The 26,125-nt window shown below is 36.9% G+C and overlaps 1 protein-coding gene across 5 annotated transcripts in view; it reads right to left on the bottom strand.

Annotated features, from left to right (window-relative positions):
• The window catches only part of CENPC (centromere protein C), an 81,141-nt gene extending 66,004 nt beyond the window's left edge, over positions 1 to 15,137 (bottom strand). For 2 of the 5 annotated variants that reach the window (XM_030313772.1, XM_030313773.1), the window contains exons 1-5: positions 14,897 to 15,133; positions 10,650 to 10,696; positions 5,743 to 5,813; positions 4,938 to 5,032; positions 373 to 478 (exon numbers count right to left, since the gene is read on the bottom strand). In XM_030313772.1, the coding sequence (XP_030169632.1) occupies positions 373 to 478; positions 4,938 to 5,032; positions 5,743 to 5,813; positions 10,650 to 10,696; positions 14,897 to 14,914 (337 nt within the window). In that variant the 5' untranslated portion in view covers positions 14,915 to 15,133. Of the gene's footprint in view, positions 1 to 372; positions 479 to 4,937; positions 5,033 to 5,742; positions 5,814 to 10,649; positions 10,697 to 14,896 lie in introns of all 5 variants that reach the window. The other 3 variants (XR_003968431.1, XM_030313776.1, XM_030313775.1) reach the window with 3 other exon arrangements.
• Positions 15,138 to 26,125: the final 10,988 nt, after the last annotated feature.

Raw genomic sequence — 26,125 nt, 5'->3', positions numbered from 1 at the left:
TTCAACCTAGAATCATCTAACTAAGCTGCTTCTCAATTTTGACCCACAGAAACTGTGTGAGATAATATTAATTTTTCAGGAAAAAAAAAAAAAAGAAATCTATTTGAAAATTCTTAAAGCTATAGTCCCTGTAATAATTCTTACTTAATGTCTCTTACCAGATCATAGTAATCAATGTTCCCATCACTAAAATAAAGAAATAAATAATCAAAAGAAGCTTATCATTCATGTTTAAAAAAACAAAAACAAAAACACTGACCATTCTGCCTGGGCTAATCCATGACCCCATCACTCAAGCCAATACAGGTAACACCTTCAGCATTTCCTTTTAAATATGTCTAAGCAAATAACACCCATGGGAATGCCACCAACCTGATCTGTTGACAACTTCCCTTGGTTCTACAGTGAACTGCCTAGAGGCTTCTTTCTTCCTTGAAGAAACTGGAACTGACTTTGGATGTGATTTCTGGCACTGAGCCTAAAAGATATACAACATTAGATCTACTCCATTGTATTAGCAATTCTGATTAAATACATTTGTTTTTAAATTAGAAAAAAAAAAGTATTGGAAAATAATAAAACAGCTGGCAATTTGGCATTATCTAATAAAGTTGAAATTTCATAAATCCTAACATAGAAACAATGCTGCTCTGAACAGCAAAAACCTATCTTGACAGTAAACTGGATAAATTATGATATAGACCTATAATATAATATCACACATTCAACAGTGAAATTCATAAATTACAGCATCAGGAATAAATAATTGTTAACAAAAAAAAAAAAAAAAAAAACAAGCCACAGAAGTAGGTTAAAATCCCATTTACACAAAGTTCAAAGTAGAGGCATGTTAAACTATATACACACACACATATATACATATACATATACATACACACACGTATATGTATATACACATATGCATATATACGTATATATATACACACATGCATATATATATACTATATTTTAGAGATTCACTCACTAGAGGACTTAACATAGGACACCTGATCATTTAAAGAACTTGCTTACAAGGCTGGCCCTTGACTGGCAGCTGGGAATTTGGCTTTCAGAATATTTCCTCTATTACCAGCTGATTAGGTTGTGCCTACCATGCCAGCCTGCCTAGACTGTATAAAAATGTGATTTATAATGAACACCTGTTTTTTTCCTTCAGGAAGTATAGGATGTTGGTTGGCAGAGGGTACCTAATATAATCAGCCCCCAATAAAAACGGGTTAAGCCTCAGAAGGCTTCCCTGGGCAGAAAGACTATATGCACTTCACTGCTAGAAAGAACAAGTGCACTTTCTGCAGACCCAGTGGGAAGCATAAAAGTCTGACTATAAAATAAAGGATGGGAATGATGAACATAAAATTCAAGATAGTGGTTACCTTTGTGCAGGGAGGAGAGGGAGAAGAACAGGATTAGAAAGGGAAACATTGATGCTGCAAAAGTATTGATTGATACATCTTACACTAAGGATAAGCACATAAGTGTTCATTTATATTATTTTTAATACCTTATATACATATATTCTTTTGTACATTTAAAATATATCAAGTCATAAATTTTAAAAATATAGAAAAGGGAAATCTCATTCATACACTGCATGTAGGAAACAAAACTTATAAACATTTTGCAGAAAAAATAGACAATATTTAACAATTTCATTTGAAATATGCATGTCCTAGAGAAATTCGATTTACAACATGTGCACAAGGAGGCATGAACAAAGGTGTACACTGCTGTAATAATGAATACATGGAAACAACCTAAAACTCTACCAATAGGGGGATATGTAAGTAAAGAAGGTCCTGCACTGTTCAGTGAATACATTATAGAACTCAATTACATAAAGAAAGACAAGCAAGCTCTCACTAGTCTCTGTTCCTCTTGAAACCTCATTAGGATTTTTTAAACTGTATAAACCCAGGGCACCTGGGTGGCTCAGTCGGTTAAGGGTCTAACTCTTGGTTTCAGCTCAGGTCATGATCTCACGCATAACTCATATGAGTTTGAGCCCCCGCATTGGGCTTTGCACTGACAGCATGGAGCCTGCTTAGGATTCTGTCTCCCTCTCTCTGCTCCTCCCCTACTCGCTCACTCTCTCTCTCTAAAATAAACATTTAAAATATATATATATTTCTTTAAGAAAATAAAAAATAAATAAAATGTATAAATCCAGAAGTATGAAGAGAAAAGAAAAGGGAGTAGATGGGAGATTTCAACAAACTTTAAGCTAGAAAGCAAATCAGCAGCAACTAATCAGTCCACAAAGTGGAGAAAGTGCAGAAGGAAACACATTTATGTTTAACCCATAAGATCATTTATTAGAGGTGCAAGGCCACTCTAAGAGAGGCTCCAAGTTGGGCCTACGAACAGTCAAGTTGTTAAAAGTATGTATACGAAGTAGTCAAGAGTTGCAGAGCCTCTCCTCTCCCAACTCTGGCATGTTTACTCTTGAGTTTCAGAATCAGAGAGACTATAGACTCAGACACAGATGAAGGTAACAGTAATACAGTAAAAACAGAGATTTTAGGCAGAAGCATTCAAATTGTGCCTTCCCTCTGCTACACCTGGTTGAGAACATTTGTCATTGGAATCAAGCTCCCAAGCAGAAGAGATTTGTTAGAAAAACCTACCAAACCAAGTTAAAAAAAAAACAAAAAACCTATAGATATTAACACCTGGACATCCACAATGACATGGCTCAGACAGATCATACCACAGTAAAATCTACCAAGGTACAAATTTTATTGTACAACTAGAATTTGCAATCACCATTTTAGTTTCCACTCTTAAATATAAGGAGACCACTAAGATTCACTGGACATCTGACAAAAGGCTCTAAAATAAAAGGAAACAACAAAGGTAAGCAAAAAGGTACTTGCAGGAAACAGAAACTACAAACAAGAAATCTTAATAAGAAGGGTTAGAGGAACCTGAAAAAAGCTGTGCTTCCCCATGGTAGACACTCTGTATGGACCAGCTTAAAACCCTCAGCTTTTGCCCCAAATTAGTTAATACTCTCAGGGAAAAAAATGACTAATAATCATCAACTCATCTTCTCAAGATTCTTCTCTCTTTGGAATTTTATCTAGATTTTGTTCTTTCCACAGCTCCCATGTCTCTAAAAATATGATTTGTTTGCATTTCATTCTTTTTAACTAGTTGTTGCAACAGGAATGTGTCCTATTGCAATTTGTCACATCCTACCTACAAATGAAACCTCTAGCATAACCCTGAAACCAAAGCCCTCCAAGAATGTTTTGAGAAAAGAAAAAGACAATACTGTTCATGAACATAGATGCAAATGCCTCAAATACTCAATACCTACAAATGAAACCTCTAGCATAACCCTGAAACCAAAGCCCTCCAAGAATGTTTTGAGAAAAGAAAAAGACAATACTGTTCATGAACATAGATGCAAATGCCTCGAATACTAGCAAACCAAATTAAAAAAGGTTAATACATTATGACCAAGTCAAATTTATCCCAGAAAACTTAAAAAGTTGATTTAACTTTCAAAAATCAGTATAATTTACCACATTAAAGAAGGTCTCTCGATTCTGAAAGAAATGGATCTGTCTACATTCCTTGGAACCAAAAGGCTATATATAGTTCACCACAGAACAAGGGTTTGAACTGTGCAGGTCCACTTACATTTGTTTGCAATAAATATACCATAATAACATAAATGTATTTTCTCTTCCTTATAAATTTCTTAACATTTTCTTTTCTCTAGCTTACTTTATTATAAGAATACAGTATATAATACACATAACATACAAAATACATGTTATTCAATTGTTTACATTATCAGTAAGGCTTCTGGTCAACAGTAGGCTATTAGTAATTAAATATTTGGGGAGTCAAAAGTTTTAAGTGGATTTTCAACTAACACAAGTGGGTCAGCATCCCTAACCTCTGCATTGTTCAAGAGTCAACTGTATAATTAGATGTTTATACAAATTTCTAGTAAAGCTATTTCTAGCACTACATAATTTTTCTCTCCAATTAGTATTGTGCTTTTGAATAACTTGTCTTTATTCATTAGCTTCACAAACTCTATTTGAAAGTTGGCTATTTTGTAGAGTTAAGTCAACCTATCCTCTTAAGATATGATCTATAAAAGATTGATTACTAGGGCACCCAGGTGGTTCAGTCAGTTGAGCATGTGACTTTAGCTCAGGTCATGATCTTGTGGTTCATGAGTTTGAGCCCCACATTGAGCTTACTGCTGTTAGTGCACAGCCCTCTTTGGATCCTCTGCCCCTCCCCAGTTCACACTCTCTCTCTCAAAAATAAATAAACATTAAAAAAAAAAAAAAGACTGGTTCCCTTATACAGCAATAGATTAACCTCAATATTCAGAAAACAACCAAATTTTCAAATCTGGATTAGGAACTTAAGTCATTGCCTACTTTCCTAAAAACCTAATTTAATTATTATTTTAGGAAAGGTGAAAAATAATTTTGTTAAAATTTGGTATTTCTTTTTTTTTTTTTCCCAAGGGTTTTTTTTGTTTGGTTGGTTTTGTTTTTGTTTTTTTTTATTCATTCTGAGAGAGAGGGAGCGCAAAGAGAGAGGGAGAGAGAGAGAATCCCAAGCAGGCTCCACACCAATGAGCCCTATGTGGGGCTCAAACCCACAAACCATGAGATCATGACCTGAGCTGAAATCAAGAGTTAAATGCTCAACTGACTGAGCCACCCAGACACCCCAAAATTTTATAATTCTAAACCCAGACCTCCAATTTCAAACACAGGAAATGTCAAGTCAGAATTTTCACAAACCACCTCCAAATTATAGAAGTCAATGGGAATATAGGATTCCCTTCTAAGAATAAGACTTACAAACAACTAAAATAGATGTAACTATATTGTGTAATGCTTCACTTATTAAAGCTATATCAGCTCTCCTTTTTGACTTACCTCTTTGCTTGATGACTGAATACAAATGTCTTCCATTTTAGGTGTTGAATAAAGCACTGATTTTGTAGAATTTGTGCTAAAATCATTGGTAAGACCTTAAAAAAAGCAAAAAAAAAAAGTTTAAATGACATATGGTATAAAATCTTTGAGTTATAATTAAAAGAAGCCCTACATGAAATGTGAAGACGTTTGCTGACTCTTTAAACACAATTAGTTTAAATTACATACAAACATCGCTTCAATATTCAAATGTGCCTAGAAGACATCAGGAACTGAAAAAGACAAACAAGATTCCTGAAGAAATAATGAACCAGCTCTTCTTTCAGAGCTTATATAGAAGAAATATTTTTCCACTCTCTGTGTTTGTTTCTTCGGTTGGCCTATTCTCTTTTTTCAATACCTTCTGATGCTGACAAGCACTTAGAAAAGTTTTTGCAATAATTCACCATTTCTTTAAAATGAACTGCGAATCACCAAACATTCTCTCTTAGGGATCCTAAGAATTCTGCACATTTATTCCCATTATATGAAATACTTTCTCTTGCATAAGATAATTATTTATGGACTTCTAGACCATAGAACTCTAGTGTGACCTAAAGGAAATGACAAATTATGCTCATTTTTGACAGTATTATCCTTAGTTTAACAGAAGGTAAAGGATTGCACGTGTACTCAAAATTCCTGGAAAAACATTTTACATATATTTATTTAAATACTAGAACACATTTGCTGAATTTAATATTAATGAGTATCACAAATTTTCATCCAACCCAACCCTCAAGTCCATCTTGAAATGAAGCCTTACTTTTTTCTTCAAAACAATCTTGTAAGATTTCCAGTATGTTTTGGCCTTGCTTCGTATTAATGTCAGGTGCTCTAATAAGAAGGAATGAAGGGAAAATGTCACATATCATTTCCATAAGACACTTGCTATTTATGTTACCATCTACTTTGAAAATTTTATATCTCATTATAAAATATTATTTTACTTAATGGGAAAAATATCACCTTTATTATGTAAGGACAAAACAAGTACTTGAGTCCAAGAGTTCTCAGAAAAGTATGTGAAGCAGTATGTCATTATGTATAATAACAATTATACTCCTTGAATGAACAGTGACATCTAAAGCCATCTTAGACCACTTTTATATCTAAACAAGAACATCAACATTTTTTAACAAATCCAATCAGTACTAAGACACTTCTTTAATAAAAACTCTATAGTCACAAGTCCTAACAGCTCTAAGTAACAGTCTTCCCTACAAGTTCTCAAATGCACTTTTGATTCAGTATCATTACCCTTAGCAGCTTATGAAACAGTATAAAATTTTAACTGTAATTTCACATGCAGTTGTAAGAAATATTATAAAGGCAGGGCGCCTGGGTGGCGCAGTCGGTTAAGCGTCCGACTTCAGCCAGGTCACGATCTCGCGGTCCGTGAGTTCGAGCCCCGCGTCAGGCTCTGGGCTGATGGCTCAGAGCCTGGAGCCTGTTTCCGATTCTGTGTCTCCCTCTCTCTCTGCCCCTCCCCCGTTCATGCTCTGTCTCTCTCTGTTCCAAAAATAAATAAACGTTGAAAAAAAAAAACAAAAAAAAAAACTTGCAGACGAACCACAAAGCCTAGAGATATAAAAAATATTTAACAAAAAGTTAAGAATGTCATCAATGCATAAAATAGATGTAGATATTAGTAGATACTAGTCTATTTTATCATCTACTACCATAAAATACACACAAATCTATTCTTAAAAGTTAAAATTAATCAAAACTTACATACACAGTACACAGTGCCATTTATAGTCAAGAGATATAAAGACACAGTATTAAATCATAACTGCATAAAATTAATTATATTTCATGCTATAACACTACTATAATAATTTTGTAGCCACCTCCTGTTGCTATTTTTTTTTTTAACTTTATTGATTTATTTGAGGGAGAGGAGAAAGTGAATGTGAGCAGGGGGAGGCGCAGAGAGAGAGGGAAAGAGAGAATTCCAAGCAGGTTCCGTGTCATCAGTGCAGAGCCGAACACAGGCTCAATCCCACGAACCCCGAGATCATGACCCGAGCTGAAATAAAGAGTTGGACGCTTAACTGACTGAGCCATCCAGGAGCCCCCATCTTGTTGCTATCGTGGTGAGCTCCCTTGTTGGTGACTATCCCTTTAAAATGCCCATATAACACTAATCATCTCTGAGTGAACAATTCATCTCTCCAGTAAATTGTGTATTGCAGTAAAAAGTGATCTCTCATACTTCTCCCATTCTTCATCATGTTTAGTGCAATACCATAAATCTTGAGTAACACCAGGGACTCAACAAGGTTACCACTAGTGATGCTGGAGGTGTTCCCAAGAAACAAAAAAATGTCATGACACTACAAGAAAAAGTTGAATTACTTGATATATACCATAGATTGAGGTCTGCAGCTATGGTTGCCTGCTACTTCAAGATAAATAAATGCAGCGTAAGGACCACTGCCAAAAAAGAAAAGGAAATTCATGAAGCTGTCTTTGTAGGCTAGAGCAGGACAAAACCTTGCACTTTCTGCAAAGTACCTTTTGATCTTGTATGGAACATACAGCTTTTATGTGGATGCAGGAGTTGCTATAAAGAAGGCATGATTATGATTCTAATATGGTTTGAGAAAAGTGAAGTCATTACAAGACAACTTAAAGCAAAAGGAAGATGAAAGATCTAAAGCTGGAGAATTTAATACCAGCAAAGGATAGTTTGATAATTTAGAAAGAGATCTGACTTAAAAAATGTCAAGATAACAGGAAATCAACTTTTGCTGAATAAGAAAGAGGCAGCAGATGAGCTCCCAGATGCCATTAAGAAAATCACTGAGGATCCTCAGAAAGGGTATCTACCTAAACAGATTTTAATGCAGACAAAAGTGTTCTATTCTAGAAAAAAATGCCACAAAGAGCATTTATTAGTAAGGAAGAGAAGCAAGCACCATGATTTAAGACAGGAAAGGATAGGCTAAACTCTACTGTTTTGTGCAAATGCAGTCAGGTTTATAATCAGGACTGACCTTATCTATAAGGATGCTAATCCCTAGCTTTGAAGGGAAAGTTAAACACCAGCTGCCAGATTTTTAGTTATACTACAACAAGAAGGCTGGACAATGAGAACCTTTCTTCTGGACTGGTTCTATCAATGCTTTGTCCCTGAAATCAGGGAGAACCCTGACAGTAAGAGACTGTCTTTTAAAGTTCTTTTCATATTGGACAATGCCACTGGCCACCCAGAACCGCAAGAGTTCAACACAGAAGTGAAAATGGTCTACCCGCCCCAACATAACACCTCTAGATTCGGGGGTCAAAAGGATCTTTAAGACTCATTACACATGGTACTTTAGGGAAAAGTCTGTCAACACTATGGAACAGGAACCCAATAGAGACAACATTATGAAAGTCTGGAAGGATTAAAGCATTGAAGATATCATCACTGTTACAGAAAAGGCTGTGAACACCATCAAGACCGAAACAATAAATTCCTACTAGAAAAAACTGTAGGCAGATGTTGTACATGACTTCACAGGATTTACAACAGAGCAAATCAAGAAAATCATGAACATGGGGCACTGGGATGGCTCAATCAGTTAAAAATCCAACTCTTGACCTCGGCTCAGGTAATGATCTCACAGTCTGAGATGGAGCCCCACCTTGGCTCCGTGCTGGGTGGGAGCCTGCTTAAGATTCTCTCTCTCCCTCTCCACTCCCACCCTCACTCAAGCATGTGCACATGCTCTCTCTCTCTCTGTCTCTCAAAACAATAATAAATAAATAAAAATTAAAATAAAAACATAAAAGAAAATCATGAATGAGATTATGGATATGGCAAAAAAGTTTGGGGGTTTCAAGATACAGATTTTGGGGAAATTCAAGAGCTAGTAGACATCACACCAGAGGAATTAACAGAAGATGACTTTATGGAGATGAGCACTTTCACAACAGTACCAGATGATGGGGAAAAAGATATACAAGAAGCACTGCCAGAAAACAAATTGACATTAGACAATCTGGCAGAAGGTTCCCATTATTCAAGACTGCTTTTGACTTCTTTTATAACATAGACCTTAGTTACAGGCATACAGGCACCGAATTAAACAGTGGAAGGATTGGTACCACATAAAAACATTTTTAGAGAAATGAAAAAGCAACGTCAGACAGAAATTATGATGTATTTGCAAAAAGTTCACTGAATGTGCCTGCCTCCCCTTTTACCTCCTCCACCTCTTCCACCTCTGCCACACCTGAAACAGCAAGACCACCTCAACCCTTTCTCCTCCTTCTCAGCCTACTCAGTGTGAAGACGATGAAGATGAAGATCTTTATGATGGTCCACTTCCACTTAATGAACAGTAAATAATCAGCATGCCGTACCATTAATAAACCGTGTTATGTGTGTATCTTCATGTGAAAATCTAGTTAACTGTACAGCAAGAAAGGTAGGAGACATTTTTAAGTCATCATCATCATTGTCTAAGTATTCAGTGTGTAGAACATCATGTGCAAAACTTGAGTGAAGTGGGTAAGTGATATTTAACATAAAACTAATAATCTGTTTATTTTCTTACTGCCTTGTAACTTTCCTTTCAAAGAAGTACATTACCATACAGCACGCCTGTCATCACAGGTATTTTTTTAAAAAGACTTAACAATGTTTCTAATACTGTATTATGAATATAACTATAATACCATATGCCATAAAAATTTTATAATGATTCATTCATTAGTGTACAGACTAGGCTACCACAAAACAATCGTATCAATTACACTAGGCTACCATAAAGCAATCATATTGCTTTCATTATCAGTACGTTATACCTATAAATATGAAAATATGAATTTCTTTTCCACATCACTTTTTCATATTTGATGTTTAGTGTTAGTAATATGCATAACATCTACAGTGTTTTGTATCATATAACTATATCGATGTAGGTAATGACAGATGATGTAGATAATGAGATGATATATTAATAAAATGTATCAATAAATACAGTACTGTAAAAGTATTTTGTGACTTTCTTAATAACATTTTCTATTCTCTAGTTTATTAATTGTATTACTGTATTATTTTATGTTATTAGTAAGGCTTCTAGGCAACAGTAGGCTTTTAGTAGCAAGTTTTGGGGGAGTCAAAAGTTGTACGAGGATTTTCAACTGTGCAGGGGTCAGCAACCCTCACCCCTGAGTTGTTCAAGGGTCAACTGTACGCATTTGTGTGTTTCTGTTCCTATTTAATTCTGTGCCATTTATCACATCTATAGGTTCAGGTATCACCTGAACCCACAGTCAAGATACTGAACAGTTCCACACCACAAAGATCCTTTTTATGTCTTTTTATAATCTATACGCACATTTTCTTTTAGCCCTACCAAATGAGCTCTATCTTTGTAATATTACCATTCAATCCATTCTATAGACTGCTTTCCCTATGGCTGTCACTTAGAACTGAGACTACCTCTTCCTGATCCATAATTTATCAGGTGAATTTCTTTTCTCACTGCCATTAAGTAGTCATTACACTGCTTGCCTTAATATTTCTCTGTTAGTATAAAATCACTAAGATGACTATACTTAATCAGTGGGCACAGAAATCATGTTAGACAGAAGTAATTTCTCCCTTCTTCTTTTAAAAATCACTTCCTAAAAATGGAAATAAAAATGACCTTAAAAGTTAAATATGTAACTCACCTGGACGGTCGGCAAAATCTTCTTCTGTAGTCATTTTTGAGATGATCCTGAAAGAAAAGTAAATCATCAAACTGGTGAAAAGTTAAGTTCTTCATTTGTTCATTCAGCAAGTTTTGCTTATTGTCTATTATAGTACCATAAAGAGGAATTCTTCTGGATCAAGTGAAGGAGAACTTGCCTCATATCTACTGTTTCAAAATCTTTGCTTATACTAATTTGTTCACTCTGGGAATCATTCCATCTTCCTCCCCTTACTCCCATACCTTTCCCATCATCAAAACCACAACTATCTGGGCTTCCAATAATTCAGGCTGGTTGATAAGCAGTATCTACTTATCTCCTTTCCTTGCAGGAAGATTCCTCTAAAATAATAGTTAAGGGCTACAATGGCATAGACCAATGAAAAAGACAATGAAGAGAGGACCATCTGTTAACAAATTTAAGAAATTTGTAGAAGATGGAAAATAAATGAAGTATGTTAATTGATAAAACAGAATAAAAGCAGTAGCAGACAAAAGTTAGTTCAGAGGATCCAGTCTTTGATGAGGAGTAAAGCTGATCTGCCCAGGAGAAAACCATAACAATGCAGAACTACAAAACTCAAAATATGAGGAGGCTAAGAGTGAGAAAGGGAATGAACAGAGTAACAGACTCCCACATCCCCTATCCCTATAAACACAAGTTTAAAAAACTGTATTCTATTGTCTGTCTTAAATATCACCAGCATCTGTGGATCAGGAGACACTCAGAGGTCTCTAAAACAAAACACGAATATCAAGATATAAATTTTAAAAATGGAGAAGAAAAAGGGCCAAGAGAAAACTGATACCAAGAATGAGAAAGAAGAACATAACCCAACATACACACTTGTTGAATTATTATGTTGTACACCTAAAACTAATGTAACACTGAGTGGCAACTAGGCTTCTATTTAAAAAAAAAAAAAAAGAGAGAGAGAGAAAGAAAAAACTTGAAAAAAACAAAAACAAAAATCCAATTAGTACCTTCAAGAGAGATTTGAAATACTGGACTCATAAAACAAAAGTGATATACTATAAACACTAAACAACGAAATTAAGACCAAGAAAAATTCTTAATAATTAAAAACATGATTGCCTAATGGAGAAAAAGTCTCTTTTAGCAAATGGTGCTGGGAGAACTGGACAGCAACATGCAGAAGAATGAAACTGGACCACTTTCTTTACACCATACACAAAAATAAATTCAAAATGGATGAAAAAACTAATGAAAAAGGAAACCATCAAAATGCTACAGGAGAAAACAGGCAGCAACCTCTTTGACCTCGGCTGCAGCAACATCTGACTTGACAGTCTCTGAAGGCAAGGGAAACAAAAACAAAAATGAACCATTGAGACCTCATCAAGATAAAAAGCTTCTGCACAGTAAAGGAAACAATCAACAAAACTAAAAGGCAAACAATGGAATGGGAAAAGATATTTGCAAATGGTGTATCTGATAAAGGGTTCGTATCCAAAATGTATAAAGAATTCACCAAACTCAATACCCAAAAAACAAATAATCCAGTGAAGAAATGGGCAGAAGACAGGAATAGACACTTTTCCAAAGACATCCAAATGGCTAACAGACACATGAAAAGATGCTCAACACCACTCATTACCGGGGAAATACAAATTAAAACGACATTTAGATACCACCTTACACCGGTCAGAGTGGCTAAAATTAACTACTCAGCAAACAACAGATGTTGGCGAGGATGTGGAGAAACGGGAACCCTTTTGCATCGTTGGTGGAAATGCAAACTGGCACAGCCACTCTGGAAAACAGTACGAGATTTCTCAAAATATTAAAAATAGAACTACCCTACAACCCAGAAATTGCACTACTAGAAATCTATCCAAAGGATGCAGGAGGGCTGATTCGAAGGGGCACCTGCACCTCAATGTTTATAGCAGTGTTTTCAACAATAGCCAAATTATGGGAAGAGCCCAAATGTCCATTGACTGATGAATGGATAAAGAAGATGTGGTATATATACACAATGGAATACTACTCAGCAACGAAAAAGAATGAATTCTTGCCATTTGACCCAACTAAAATATATGGTTTAAAACAAACAAACAAAAATGAGAATGAGCGGACAAGCTACAGGCTAGAAAAAAATATCTGCAAAAGGTACATCTGAAAAGGACTATTATCCAAAATATGCAAAGAATGTTTAAAACTCAACAATAAGAAAATAAACAACCCAATTAAAAACTAAACGGGCCGAAGACCTTATACCTCAGATAAGATGTACAGATGGCAAAAAAGCATATGAAAAGATGCTCCACATCACATATCATCAGGAAAAAGCAAATTAAAAGCCACAATGAGATACCACTATACCTATTAGAATGACCAAAATCTGGAACACTGACAATTCCAAAAGCTGGTAAGGATATGGCACAACAGAAAACTCTCATTTATTTTATTTTTTTTAATGTTTATTTATTTTTGAGAGCAAGAGAGAAAGAGCATGAGCAGGGGAGAGGCAGAGAGAGAGGGAGACACATGTCCGAAGCAGGCTCCAGGCTCCAAGCTGTCAGCACAGAGCCCGATGCGGGGCTTGAACTCACAGACGGTGAGATCATGACCTGAGCTGAAGTCAGGCAGTTAACCAAGCCACCCAGGTGCCCCAACTCTCATTTATTTTTTAATATAAATGGTACAGTCATTTTGGAAGGCAGATTTGGTGGTTTTTACAAAAGTAAACAGACTCTCACCATGACTTAGCAATCATATTGCTTGTTATTTACCCAAAGGAGTTGAAAACTTATGTCCACACAACAATCTGCACAGATGTTTATAGCAATTTTATAACTGCCAAAACTTGAAAGCAACAAGATGTCCTTCACTAGGTAAATGGATAAAGTGTGGTACATCCAGACGATAGCATATCATTGAGCACCAAAAAGAAATGAACTACCAAGCCATGAAAAGACATGAAAAAATCTTAAACGCGTCATTCTAAATGAAACAAGTCAATCTGAAAAGGCTACGTATGTATGATTTCAACTATATGACATTCTGGAAAAAAGCAAAACTATCGAGATGGTAAAAAGATCAGTGGTTACCAGAGTTCAGTGGGGAGGGAGGGAGAAATAGGCAGAACACAGAGGATATGTAGGGTAGTAAAAACACTCGATGATACCACAAGGATGGCTACGTGTCATTAGACTTTTGTCCAAACACACAGAATGTACAACACCAAGAGTCAGACTTAGTATAAATTATGGACCTCGGGCAATAATGATGGGTGAATGCGGTTCAACAACTGTAATAAAGACATCATTCTGGTGGGGGATCCTAACAACAGAGGTAGCTATGCAGGTGTGGGAGTAAGGGGGTATATGGAAAATCTCTGTACCTTCCTCTTACTTTTGCTAAGAACCTAAGACTGCTCTAAAAAAATAAACTCTTTAAAAAAAGGAACCGTGGGCATTAGGTAAATTTTATTCCCCTCCTCTTCCTACAATGAGAATGGCTTTATTTCTGTCTAATTCTATATAATATAAACAATGTATGTGCTCACATTTAAAAGGACGCTCTACAGTATTTTTTACACATCTTTATGCAAACAAGCATTACTTTATAACTTTATATAAGTGGGATATCATTGGTGAAGATTTTCTTAAAAAGAGAGATAAAGTAGAAAACACACGTTTAGGGCAGGGGCCGACATGGGTTGTACAATACATAGTAACTATAAGCAAAGTGTGAAATACAGAATACTGAATACCAAAGGAGTCCAATAACACGGAAACAAAAAATTAGTTCCCGCCCCCTTGGGCATTCATACCTTAAGCACTTTTTAACTAACACCTGCCTTTCAGAAAACTTTACCAGTAACAAGCACTCCACAAATAATATGCTTCTGCAGACCAGCAAGTCCACACGGTGTAGGCGTTTCAAAACTTCTATAGACAGAAAATTATTTGGAGGACTAGAAACCAGAGTTAGACCAATAACAGTAGCAATCACAAGATTCTCTGAAGAGACAGATGCCATCACAACCAAAACTAAAAGAAACCTGAGGGGAAACAATACAAGGAAGTTAACTCCTGGCTATCAGCACACGATCAGCTCTGATCTCAAAAACTTGGCGGGCTTTTCCACTGAAATCTCCAAGAAGCCACAGTAAAACATTTCATTCTCTCCCACCCCAAGCGCAGGTGCCAGGGGCGGCCGAGCTCCCATACGCAGAAGCGGCAGGAGCCTGCACTTACCAGACCCGTCGCAGCCATTTTCCGACCCGGCCCCACCCGCGCCGGGGGTCTGGCACGCAAGCCCTCGCGGGCCGTGACTCGAAGAAGCCCGGCACAGACAGAGTCGCGGGAGGAGCAGTTAGGCGGCACCCCAGGAGCGCCCCTGAGGTGGGAGGTGGCAAAACTGAAGGAACTGCGAGCTAGTAAGCGCGCTACCGACGCTCTTCACCCATTGGCTCGGCCCTTCCGGAGCACCCAGCGGTCTCCGCGGTTTGAAACGGTCTGCACATGCGCAAAACGAACCGCTCAACCGTACAGAAAGCCGTTAAAGGCCCGCCCTCACATTGGACACTCCAACAGTCCCGCCCCTCGCAGGGCCCGCCGCAGCCCCGCCCCATCTTTTCCATAGCCCCGCCCTCCCTTTCTCTAACTGTTTTCTCCTCTTTTGCTGGCTAGGTAATCGGAGGATTGAACGTAAAGCTGCTGGGGTTTACGTAAAGCTGCTCTGAGCAGGCACCGTCTCGAGAACAGCCTTTATTCTTGAGACGGGTGTAAAACTTGTCAGCGGTTCTATTACAGAGTAAAAAATAATACTTGGAAGGATAAAGGTAAAAATTGCAGAAATCGTTTGAAAAGAAATAGTTCATTGTGCGGGCTCGTCCTCCACACCGAGTCCATCTATGCATCACCTCTGAAAGTAATAACAATGTAACGTTGATGATGATAACGATGTATTCTTCTTTCAAATATGTGGGTAATATTTTCATGAAGCATTGCCAACAAAGTGACTTAGGTAAATATATGTCATTTAAGTATAATGTCCTGAAAGGAGACCTACATCAGTAGTCTTGAAATATACTCAGCGACTAGCTGTATCATCTAGAATAAAATTGTGGCACTATTCCGGGTGTTTCCTTATTTATATAATTATATAATAGGAGAGCTTATAGATGCTCTGAAGACTTGACCATTTTATGATGCTATGAAACTTGTGTTCTATTTTTGTGATTTAATAAAAATTTGCACAGGAATTTTAATCATAAAATACACTACTTATTGAATAAATTCATTAATCAAGAGTTGAACTAATAAACTTTTTAAACATGTAATGATTTAACAAATGTTATCACCTATGGTTTGTTTATTTTTGGTAGGGAAGAGGTACTATATATTAACTCTACAATCAGACTGGGTTCCATTCTACTCCCAAGAATTCTGTCATAATGGGTAAGTTGATTAAACTGTTTCTCAAGTCCCTTGTCTGTAAAATGGGAATAATATTAAAGTTGCCGAGATATTGGGTTAATTCATTTTAATATCTAGGTGAAATGCCTGGAACATAGTAAGAATTCAATAAATAATGATTGGTTTTATTATAGGGTTTTGCCAATCAGACTACATTATATAATTTGATGTCATATTTGGAATACATTATAATAAAAAAACTATCATTTATTCCGTACACACTATATACTGTTTTTTTTTTCTAAATGCTCTCCATGCACTAACTTATTTTATTCTTAAAACATTCCTGTTAAAAGAAGACAGCTAGTATCCCCATCTTACAGACAACAGAACTGGGATAGTGTTTAAGTAACTGCCCCATAATCACACTACCATTAAATGGCAGAACTGGGGGTGAACCCTGGTATTCTGATTCCAGAACTGAGCACTTAATCACTACACTCTTTATTTCTCAGTGAGAAATTTTACCAAACTCAATCACCAATGTAAATTTCCACATCTAAAATGATATTCCCTGTTTCCACTGGAAACAGTAACTCTCAGAGGTATTTTGTGAAACTTGAAATGCAGTGACATGCTGGTATCGAATGCAGGGCACAAAGGGTATTGGTAATAACTACAGAGAAAATGGAGCAACACTTTATGAAAACCAAAAGTTATGGAAACTCCACCATCCCCAAGCAAACTTTTCAGTTCCCTCTGCATCTGTCCTACTATTTATAGCCCCACAATGGTTTTGGCATCCTAAAATAGGATTGCTAGTTGATGGACTAATGTTTATAAAACCTAGGTTTGTCATTATAGGCCCCCTGCACACACCCCCCCCCCCCAAATACATTCAGATCTCTCTTTATGAACTTCCATGGTAACTGGATAAATCTTGAAGTTTTCCATTCCAGCTACATAACCTAGGTGAGGAGAGTGTGTGTGTGTGTGTGTGTGTGTGTGTGTGTGTGTGTATCAGTCTATGGAATTATGTGTATTCAATGTGTATATGGGAAATAAAGTTTACAGAAACTGAACTTAAGAGGGTACTAGAAACTTTTAGTTGCTTAGGATTTTATGCAGATAGTTTAAAATTGGTTAAAACTAGTTTAAAGAATATTTTAGACCTTAAAAATTACACTCTAAATGAACTTGCTCTAGGAATTGTAACACAATTGCTATTAAAATTTAAATTGTTCCTTATTTATAATAAACTCAAACTGGTAATATGTCCATCATTTACATATTAAATGTAATTTATGTACATGTAAATGTAATATGTACATATTTATAAAGTGTAGTTCATCCATATGACAGAATATTCCTCAGCAATAAAAACAAACGACTGATACATGCAACAACTTAGATGAATCTTAAAAGCTAGGTAAGAGAAGCCAGACATCAAAGGCAACCTGCTGTATGATTACATAAATGTAACTTCATGAAATTATTCACATAGAAATGAAACCAATAGTTGCCAGCAGATGAAGTTGGGGGTAGAAGATGCTGACAACAAAGGCCAAGGAGGGAACATTTTATGGTGCTGGAAATAGTCTATGTCTTCAATATGATACTTTTATGTTTTTGTCAAAACTCTCAGAACTGTGCTCCTAAAGAAAGGATGATTTTTGCTATATATTATACGTCAATGAACTGGACTTGAAGAGTGTTATTCACTATATATTATACATCAATGCTATATATTATACGTCAATGAACTGGACGTGAGAGTGTTACCAAACCAAAGTGGACCCACTCCTTGGTGACTTACAGGCAGACTACACCAGGTGGAGTTGCCTCACAAGGTCAACTATTTGTACAAACAAGGAGACACAGGGAACAATTTCCAAAACAGTGTCTCTCCAACAGGGGAAAGCAGGCTCCTTTTATTAGGCCTTGGGATGAATATTCAGAAGGGATTTTAACATTATAATGAAGCTGAGGTCACCTCTGGCACTTTCTTTTTCCCTTTCTTTCTTCTTCTTCTTCTTCTTCTTCTTCTTCTTCTTCTTCTTCTTCTTCTTCTTCTTCTAAATGTTCACTTATTTTTGAAAAAGAGCATACGAGCTTGTGAGGGGAGGTACAAAGAGACGGGGGGACAGAGGTTCCAAAGCACGCTTCACGCTGACCCATGAACTGTGAAATCACGGCCTAAATCTCATGCTCAACCAACTGAGCCACCCACCTCTGGCACTTCTGATTCATCTGTGCGAGCACAGGGGATCAGACCAATAGAGAGAGAGAGAGATAACCAAATGCAGTGTGTGAATTAGGGTCAGACTGTGATTCAAAACGAAGCCATAAAGAGCATTAAGCAATGGAAAACTAAAGTAGTAATTATTAAATGACAGGGAAATGTAAAATTTTCTTAGATATTATAATGCTACTGTGTTGATGTAAGAAAACGTCCTATTCTTTTAGGATAAGGATATACATATGAAGTATTAAGGGGTAAAATGTGATGTTTGTAAGTACTTTGAAATGGTTCTGTTAAAAAAAAAAGATATAGTTACAGCAAATCTGGCAAAACGCTAACAATTATTGGAACTACATGGTAGATGTGTAGGTGTTTATTAATACTGCTCTTTCAGGGATGCCTAGGTGGCTCAGTCCATTAAGTGTCCAATTTCGGCTCAGGTCATGATCTCATGGTTCATGAGTTTGAGCCCAACATCGGGCTGCATGCTGACAGTGCAGAACCTGCTTGGGACTATCTCTCCCTCTCTCTATTACCCCTGCCCCACTTGCATTTTCTCTCTCTCTCTCTCTGTCTCTCTCTCTGTCTCTCTCTCACACACACACACACACATGCACACAAACACACATACAAAATAAATAAATAAACTTAAAAAAATAAAAATACTGCTCTTTCAGCTTCTCTGTATGTTGGAAACTTTTCATACCAAAATGATAGGGCAAAGTGGCATTAATAAAATTACTGAAGTTCTCAAAATTTTTGCAAAAAAATTATTATGCCAAAGTGTCATAGACTCTAAGTCTAAAGCTCTCTTTTGGCCAGCAAAAGAGCAGGATGCAGGATGAAAAATGAGAGATGGCTAATGTCCGGGAAAAGACAAGAGACCCAAATAAGGGTCCTTGCCCCGTTTTTTTTAGGATCAGAAGGCTTACAAACATGGTGATGGACGTGCACAAAGAGACAATGAATCTGTGCACATTAACTTATGAACATGAGGGAAAGGAGGTCTTGAAGATATTCAGGGTTAGGGGTTTGGGTTAATACAAAGCAAAATCCTGATGCCGGCAGTCGGGCAGAAAGTTGTTTACAGGGGACATGAGGCACCACCTCTGTTTATCTTAGCTAGTCTAGGGGAGGAGACAGATAGGACACGTGACCTCAGGGTTAACAAGGCACCTTTTTTTTAATAATCATCTCTGCTCTGGGCTGCTTCATCTCCAGCGCAGTGGTCTATAGCCCAATTTACCTGTTTACCTAACTTGGTCCTTCCTTCCTGTGAAAGCAGCTTTCTGCTATAGCACTAAATTGGGGGTGCTTCCGCCCTGCATATCTAATCTTGTTTTTTTCATATACCAATGTACTGGGTGCCTTTGCACCTCCCTATTCTTGGTTGCCTTGTTTGTTTACCCAAACTCGGGTGTTAGCATCCTATGGCTTTGTACTTCTTTATTGCCTTGTTAACCCATTGGCAAGCCAGGGGGATTCCTAAGCTTATTCCTCACACAAAAGTCAAAAGTGAAAATATTAGCAATTTACTATAGGATAATTTTGTCAGAAAAAATTACACTCCAAAAATCAATTTGTAAAAATTATAAACATTTCAATTATAACTTAATTTGCTGAAGTGAAATAAACTTATTTATATAATTTTGGAGTTTATTTTTTAATATAACATTTAAATTTTTAAAATTCCTTACTGTCAAATGTTGTTCCATGTGTTAAGTACACTCACTTTAAGTAGCCTTTTCTCTACTAAATAGGCTAAGACTCTAATTGCCAAATTATAAAGTGTGTTTGCAGTATGCAGGTAGGTGGCAGCAACGTTCACGAAAACAATTTTATACAATGGGTTAAAAGTCCCCATGAGTTCTTAATTGAGTGCTACATAAAAATCTTTACAGTTACCTCTGTGCCAAGTGTTTGATTCATAGTTGCTGTTTAATTCTATTATATATATATATGTGTATATATATTCTATATATATATATTCTATTATATATATATATATATATGTATATATATATACATTGTTTCTCTTCCCAAGAACACAACAGGGGCAACTGAGTCAGTAGGTAGAGCATGTGACTCTTGATCTCAGAGTTCTGAGTTTGAACCCCCCACTGCTGGTAGAGTTTCCTTATAAAAAAATTTTTTTTAATAAATAAAAAGAACACAACAAATACACTATTCTCTGGATCTCCATTCTGTAGCCTGTAGTTTACTTCTAGTCAGCATAATTCTGAAAAATTAGCTTTTGTCATTTAAAACACATTTAGGGGTGCCTCGGTGGCTCAGTCGGTTAAGCTTCAGACTTTGGCTTAGGTCATAATCTCACAGTTTATGAGTTCAAGCCCCACGACTGGCTCTGTGCTGACAGCTCAGAGCCTGGAGCCTGCTTCAGATTCTGTCTCCATCTCTCTCTCTGCCCCTCCCCTGTTCGCAGTCTGCCTCTCTCTCTCTCTCTCAAAAATAAATAAACATTTAAAAAAAATTTTTTTTAAAGAAAGAAATAGGGGCTCTTGGGTGACTCAGTCCATTAAGCGTCCTACTTTGGGTCAGGTCATGAACTCACAGCTCATGAGTTCAAGCCCCACGTCGGGCTCTCCAGCTCAGCACAGAGCCTACTTCAGGTCCTCTGTATCTTCCTCTCTCGCTGCCCTCCCCTGTGTGCTCTCTCTCTCTCTTTCTCTGTCAAAAATAAAACAAACATTAAAAAAAAAAACTTTCAAAAAGTACAATTAGATTTTCAAAAGTTTAATACTTTCTGCATTATAATTTAACCTTGCAAAGACTTAAATTACTTTAGTGGTACTAGGCAAAAATTTAAATAATAAACATTAGTAGTTATTGACACAGATATATGCTCCAGATAAGTTATATGAAAAAATGTAGTTTATCAAATATCATGTACTTATCTGATTATGTAAATATACACAAATAGAGAAAAAGTGCCAAAAAGGTGATGGTACCCATCCAAAACGTGCTAATGGTGGATGGTGGACGAGCATGTAATTTTCATTTTTTTAATTTATGCCTGAAGACTTGTTTTTTCTAGAACTTATATAAGTAAGTTTTCCATTTATTAGGAAAAATTAAGAAATTATTTTAAGTATTTATAAAGCATGCTATATGAGATGTTTGTAAATTTAAGTGCCTATAGAAATTCATAAACAATGAAGTGTCCAAACTATAGTTTGTAGGCCATACCTAACAGTGGGAAAGGGTGAAAGAAGTAGGAAAATAAACTGCAAAGAAAGACACAAAGCAAAAAGGTCATAATCTCACAGTTCATGTGTTTGATTCCCATGTCTGGTTCTAACCAGACTGGGCAGCACTGGGATTCTCTTTCCCTCTTTCTCAGCCCCTCCCCCGCATGTGCTTTATCTCTCAAAAAAAATTATTATTTTATAAATAAATAGGGGCACCTGGGTGGCTGAGTCAGTTGAGCATCCGACTTCAGTTGAGGTCATGATCTCATGGTTTGTGGCTTAGGGCCCTGCGTTGGGCTCTGTGCTGGGCTCTGCTGACAGCTCGGTATCTGGAACCTGCTTTGGTTTCTGTGTCTCCCTCTCTCTCTGCCCCTCCCCTGCTTGCTCTCTCTCTCTCTCTCTCTCTCTCTCTGTCAAAAATAAATTTAAAAACATTAAAAATAAAAATAAACATTAAAAAAATATTTTAAAAAAGGAAATGCCGTGCTATTGACAGAAAATCTGTCAGATATTGTAGAGTGTTCATGTTTGCAAAATGAACTAGATTACGAACACCTTCAATGTTAGCATAAATTCTCACTTCTTCCTGTAGACAGTGCAGAACTATATTGATCAGGGGTCAGTTCTATAGAATAGAACTCGTAATAGCTACTTTAGGCAAAAACGGGATCTACTAGTATGCATTACTGGTTTACAGAATTGTTGGGATGGAAGGAGAAATAACATATTCAGGGCTTTCAGGAATGATTTCTAAAGACACACTGCAGAACTGAACACCAAGAGCCAGCTGTTGTATGTATAATCAGGAAGCAAACTGAAAAGCTGAGAAGCTAATGCTGGTGCTGGAATCTCCAGAACCATACTGACACTGCACAATCAGGAAGTCACTTCTGTTACAAAAGTGCCATGTCTAGGAAGCCACAACGAATAAGAAGTCTCCATGAGCAGGAAGCCTCCTTGTTGCTGCTGGCTCCAGAAACACATCATATTCATCGTGACAGGTACCAGAAAATTGACATTCCATGCTTTGACTATCACCACCCATGAAACTAGTGATCAACTACTGAGACTTCTGATAGTATTGCCACACAAAAATTAGAAGCCTATAGACCATGCTTCAGCCTAGGGGAACAGCAAATCAAGAATAAATTCTGTTTCCATCTACCTTGCTACCCAACTCCAGCTCCAAAAAAAAGGTCTGGATATGTAGTTTTTAGCTTTTCAGCCTCTGCAGTAAAGAATGGCATACGGGAGTGCCTGGGTGGCTCAGTAGGTTGAGCATCCGACCCAGCTCAGGTCATGATCTCACGGTTCCCCAGTTCGTGGGCCTGAACCCCATGTTGGGTTTTGTGCTGATATATTCAGATTCTCTTCTGCTTCAGATTCTGTCTCCCTCTCTGTCTGCCCCTCCCCCGTGCACATGCGTGCACACTTTCTCTCTTTCTCTCTCTCTCTTTCTCAAAAATAAATAAACATTAAAAAGTAATAATAATGGCACACTGGAAGGGGCTGGAATGGATACTGAGCACTAACCTACCTTATCCCAGAAAGCAGCAGTAGGGTTTTTTGGTTTTTTTGTTTTTTGGGTTTTTTAGTGGATTTTAAATGAAGCAAAGAGGAAGAAAAATGTAGACCTAAACTTTCTTTGTATTGAGCTTGATATGGCTAAAACTAAATTCATTATTGCTCTACCACCCAAACTATCACCCTATCTGGAATTTTCAGTTTCTATTACAGCTACTATTATGCAATGATTTATCTCATTTAGAAACCTGTATCTATGTGACATACAAGAAACATTTCTCACTAATATAAATAATACCCTACACTAAAAAATAGTGCGAACATTTAACTAGAAAGACTTTTATCATCCTAGATGCAACTCTTTGTACTAAAAATCATGTCAGCAAATTAAACCACTCTGACAGAGCTACGAATATCACTTCTGCAACAGTGATTCCTTGCCTTTTTTTTTCTGTCCCAAAACACCTAGTAGAATTTTTTTTTGAGTGATTATGACTCATTATGCCACAAAGTAAGCCAGTCATTAAAATTAAAGCTGTATTCTTCAGTTATGGATTGTAAACATAAATGTATTCAAACATCTTCAAAATTTACTACAATGAGTTGTGATTGAAATGGCAATAAACCATCAATAAACATTATGTGAAACAAAGATCAGAAATTGGGAAATACAGGAGACAGGTTGGAGGCTCTAATACAGAGTGATTGATTGAATCATTTCTAATAAGTGGATAGTAAAGTACTTTAGAGAGCCTTAACTGTCATAAAAATGTGTATTCATTTGAATTGCATTATAACGTGGATGACTCAAAAGAGCACTGAGATTTTGATTTCATTCAAAACTGTTTAATTTGTAGCCATGTATCTAATGTATAACAAACTCCTGTTCACAGAGCTGATGATGGCTGTGTCCAGCAGTTTGACAGTAACGTGATTGTTCTACACGGCAACAAAAGAACCTGCGTCAACCAATGGTCACACATATCAGAAAAAAAGAAGCTTCTGTCACAGCAGAGGCTAAGAGCTCCCAAATTAGAGCTGTATTTTCCAGCCGGGAGTTAGTCATTTAATCAGTGGTTACTGCAATCTACTACCTATCAACTTCAACACAATCCCTGTATTTGAAAAACTTAGTTTCCTGTTGATACAGAATGTATACTAATAACTAATATACAGTAGGCCAAATACTGTAATAAAATATCTGTAAGATGCTGTGGAATGCAGGGTGAAAGCAATAAAATTTCTCCTTGGAGATGGGGAAGGCTTCAGGAAATCAGGAAATCTTCACAGACAAGGATATATTCAACTGAGGTCTTGAAGGGTAGGCAGGAAGTTGTCATTTTAAGAAGAACGAAGGGTACCCAAACAAGATATACAGTAGTTCGAAAGGTATGAGGAGATGCGAAAGACCATGAGGTATCAAGCATTGGGATTAACCAAAGTTATTAGAGGAGAGAGGTTTTTTTTAAGGAGTTTCAATTTAAGGGCACTGTTATGAAGGATCTTGTATTCTATGCTTGAGCACATTATTGGTGCTCAATATTTAGTGTTGACTGAAAAAAAAATGAGTGCTCAAAAGCAAAGAGAATCTATCAAAATGTTTTAAGCTGGGGAGTGACTTGATTACATGTCATTTTAAATGAATTAGAGAAGCAAAAGTGTGAAAAGTAGGAGACTTCTGAGGAACCTACTGTAGCTCTTGAGATGAGAGAGGAAGTTGTGATCCTAGATAAGTTAAACGGTTTGCTCAAGGGCTCAGCTGGTGAGTAGCAAAACTGGCTACTCATTATTCACCACCTAAAATTTGAGATATCTATAAGAAGATTTCCATTGTCATGATGCAGTTGGAAACTGTGAGCAGGTCTAACTGGCTAATAACGTTTCAGGATGTTTGCATCTTGTAGTTTTTTTGTTTTTTTTTTTTTTTTAAGGAGACATCATTTGAACATTGGTATATTAACAATTAATGTGACTTGCAAATCAGCAAACCAAAGCAACTTCCAGAGGCTGATAAGCTGGTTTTTCTTTAATTTTGCGTATTTTTTTCATAAGGTAGGTAAGAAAGACATAGTTAACTAGATGATTATTTCTCAGAAATATTCCTATGCTTACATTTTTCTAGAAGCATTCTTTTCTCCCTGGCCACAATGCCAGTGACTACTTTTCTCATATTCCAACCATGGCTGTTTCACAGCATCCTGTCTCCCCTTCTTTCCATTTTCTGTTCTCATCTCTCCTTTCATTTCCTGCCTGTGTTACACCAGCTACCAGTTGCCAAAAAGGTGGATTAGGTCACTTATCAAATCAGGAGGTTTTCCCTTGTCATTCATTTTCCAATTATACTGAAACTGAAAAGTAGTGTGGTTTTACCTCAAAAAAAAAAAAAAAGCAGGACTTGTATTTTATCACTGGAAGGTTTGAGTAATAACAGGAAGGAGGTCTCGACTTAATATAAAAGCAGAGGAGAGGCGCCTGGGTAGCTCAGTAGGTTAAGCATCCAACTCTTGATTTTGGCTCAGAGAATCCTGCTTGGGATTCTCTCTCTCTCCCTCTCTCTCTGCTCCTCCCCTGCTCATGCTATCTCTCTCTCTCTCTCACTCAAAATAAAAAAAATAAATAAACGTAAAAAGATATATATAAGCAAGGGAGTGATTTTGTATCTTCAACTCCCAATATCTGTCTCAAACTGTTTTTATTTTGGATGATTAATTAAACACTTTCCTCTGGTTGATAATTAGTCTATATTGCTGTATCTCACTTTGTAGACAATTTGGCTGCACATATCTACAGCTGCAGATCCAATGGAACCCATACTGGTGGGGAAAACCATGTGATGTCTCCATTAGGAAAGGAGGACCAGACTCGAGAGTCCTACCTTATTTTGATTTCTAAGAATCAGCTGGTCTCACTGGGGAGAATGCCCAGGCCTTGGCTATACTAAGTCCATAGTAATTCTGAAATACAGAGGATGAAATAAGAAATGGTGGAACTTCTCAGGATCCCTGCAAAACATACCATGATTCCTTCCAGTGTTTCCTTCCCCCATCATTCCTTGCACAGTGCTCGGCCAAATCCAGTCTCTAAAGGACC

The sequence above is a fragment of the Lynx canadensis genome, chromosome B1 (assembly GCF_007474595.2).
Source record: "Lynx canadensis isolate LIC74 chromosome B1, mLynCan4.pri.v2, whole genome shotgun sequence".
Taxonomy (NCBI): domain Eukaryota; kingdom Metazoa; phylum Chordata; class Mammalia; order Carnivora; family Felidae; genus Lynx; species Lynx canadensis.
The sequence above is the reverse complement of the archived record's forward strand: the minus strand, read 5'-3'. Positions and strand labels throughout refer to the sequence as shown.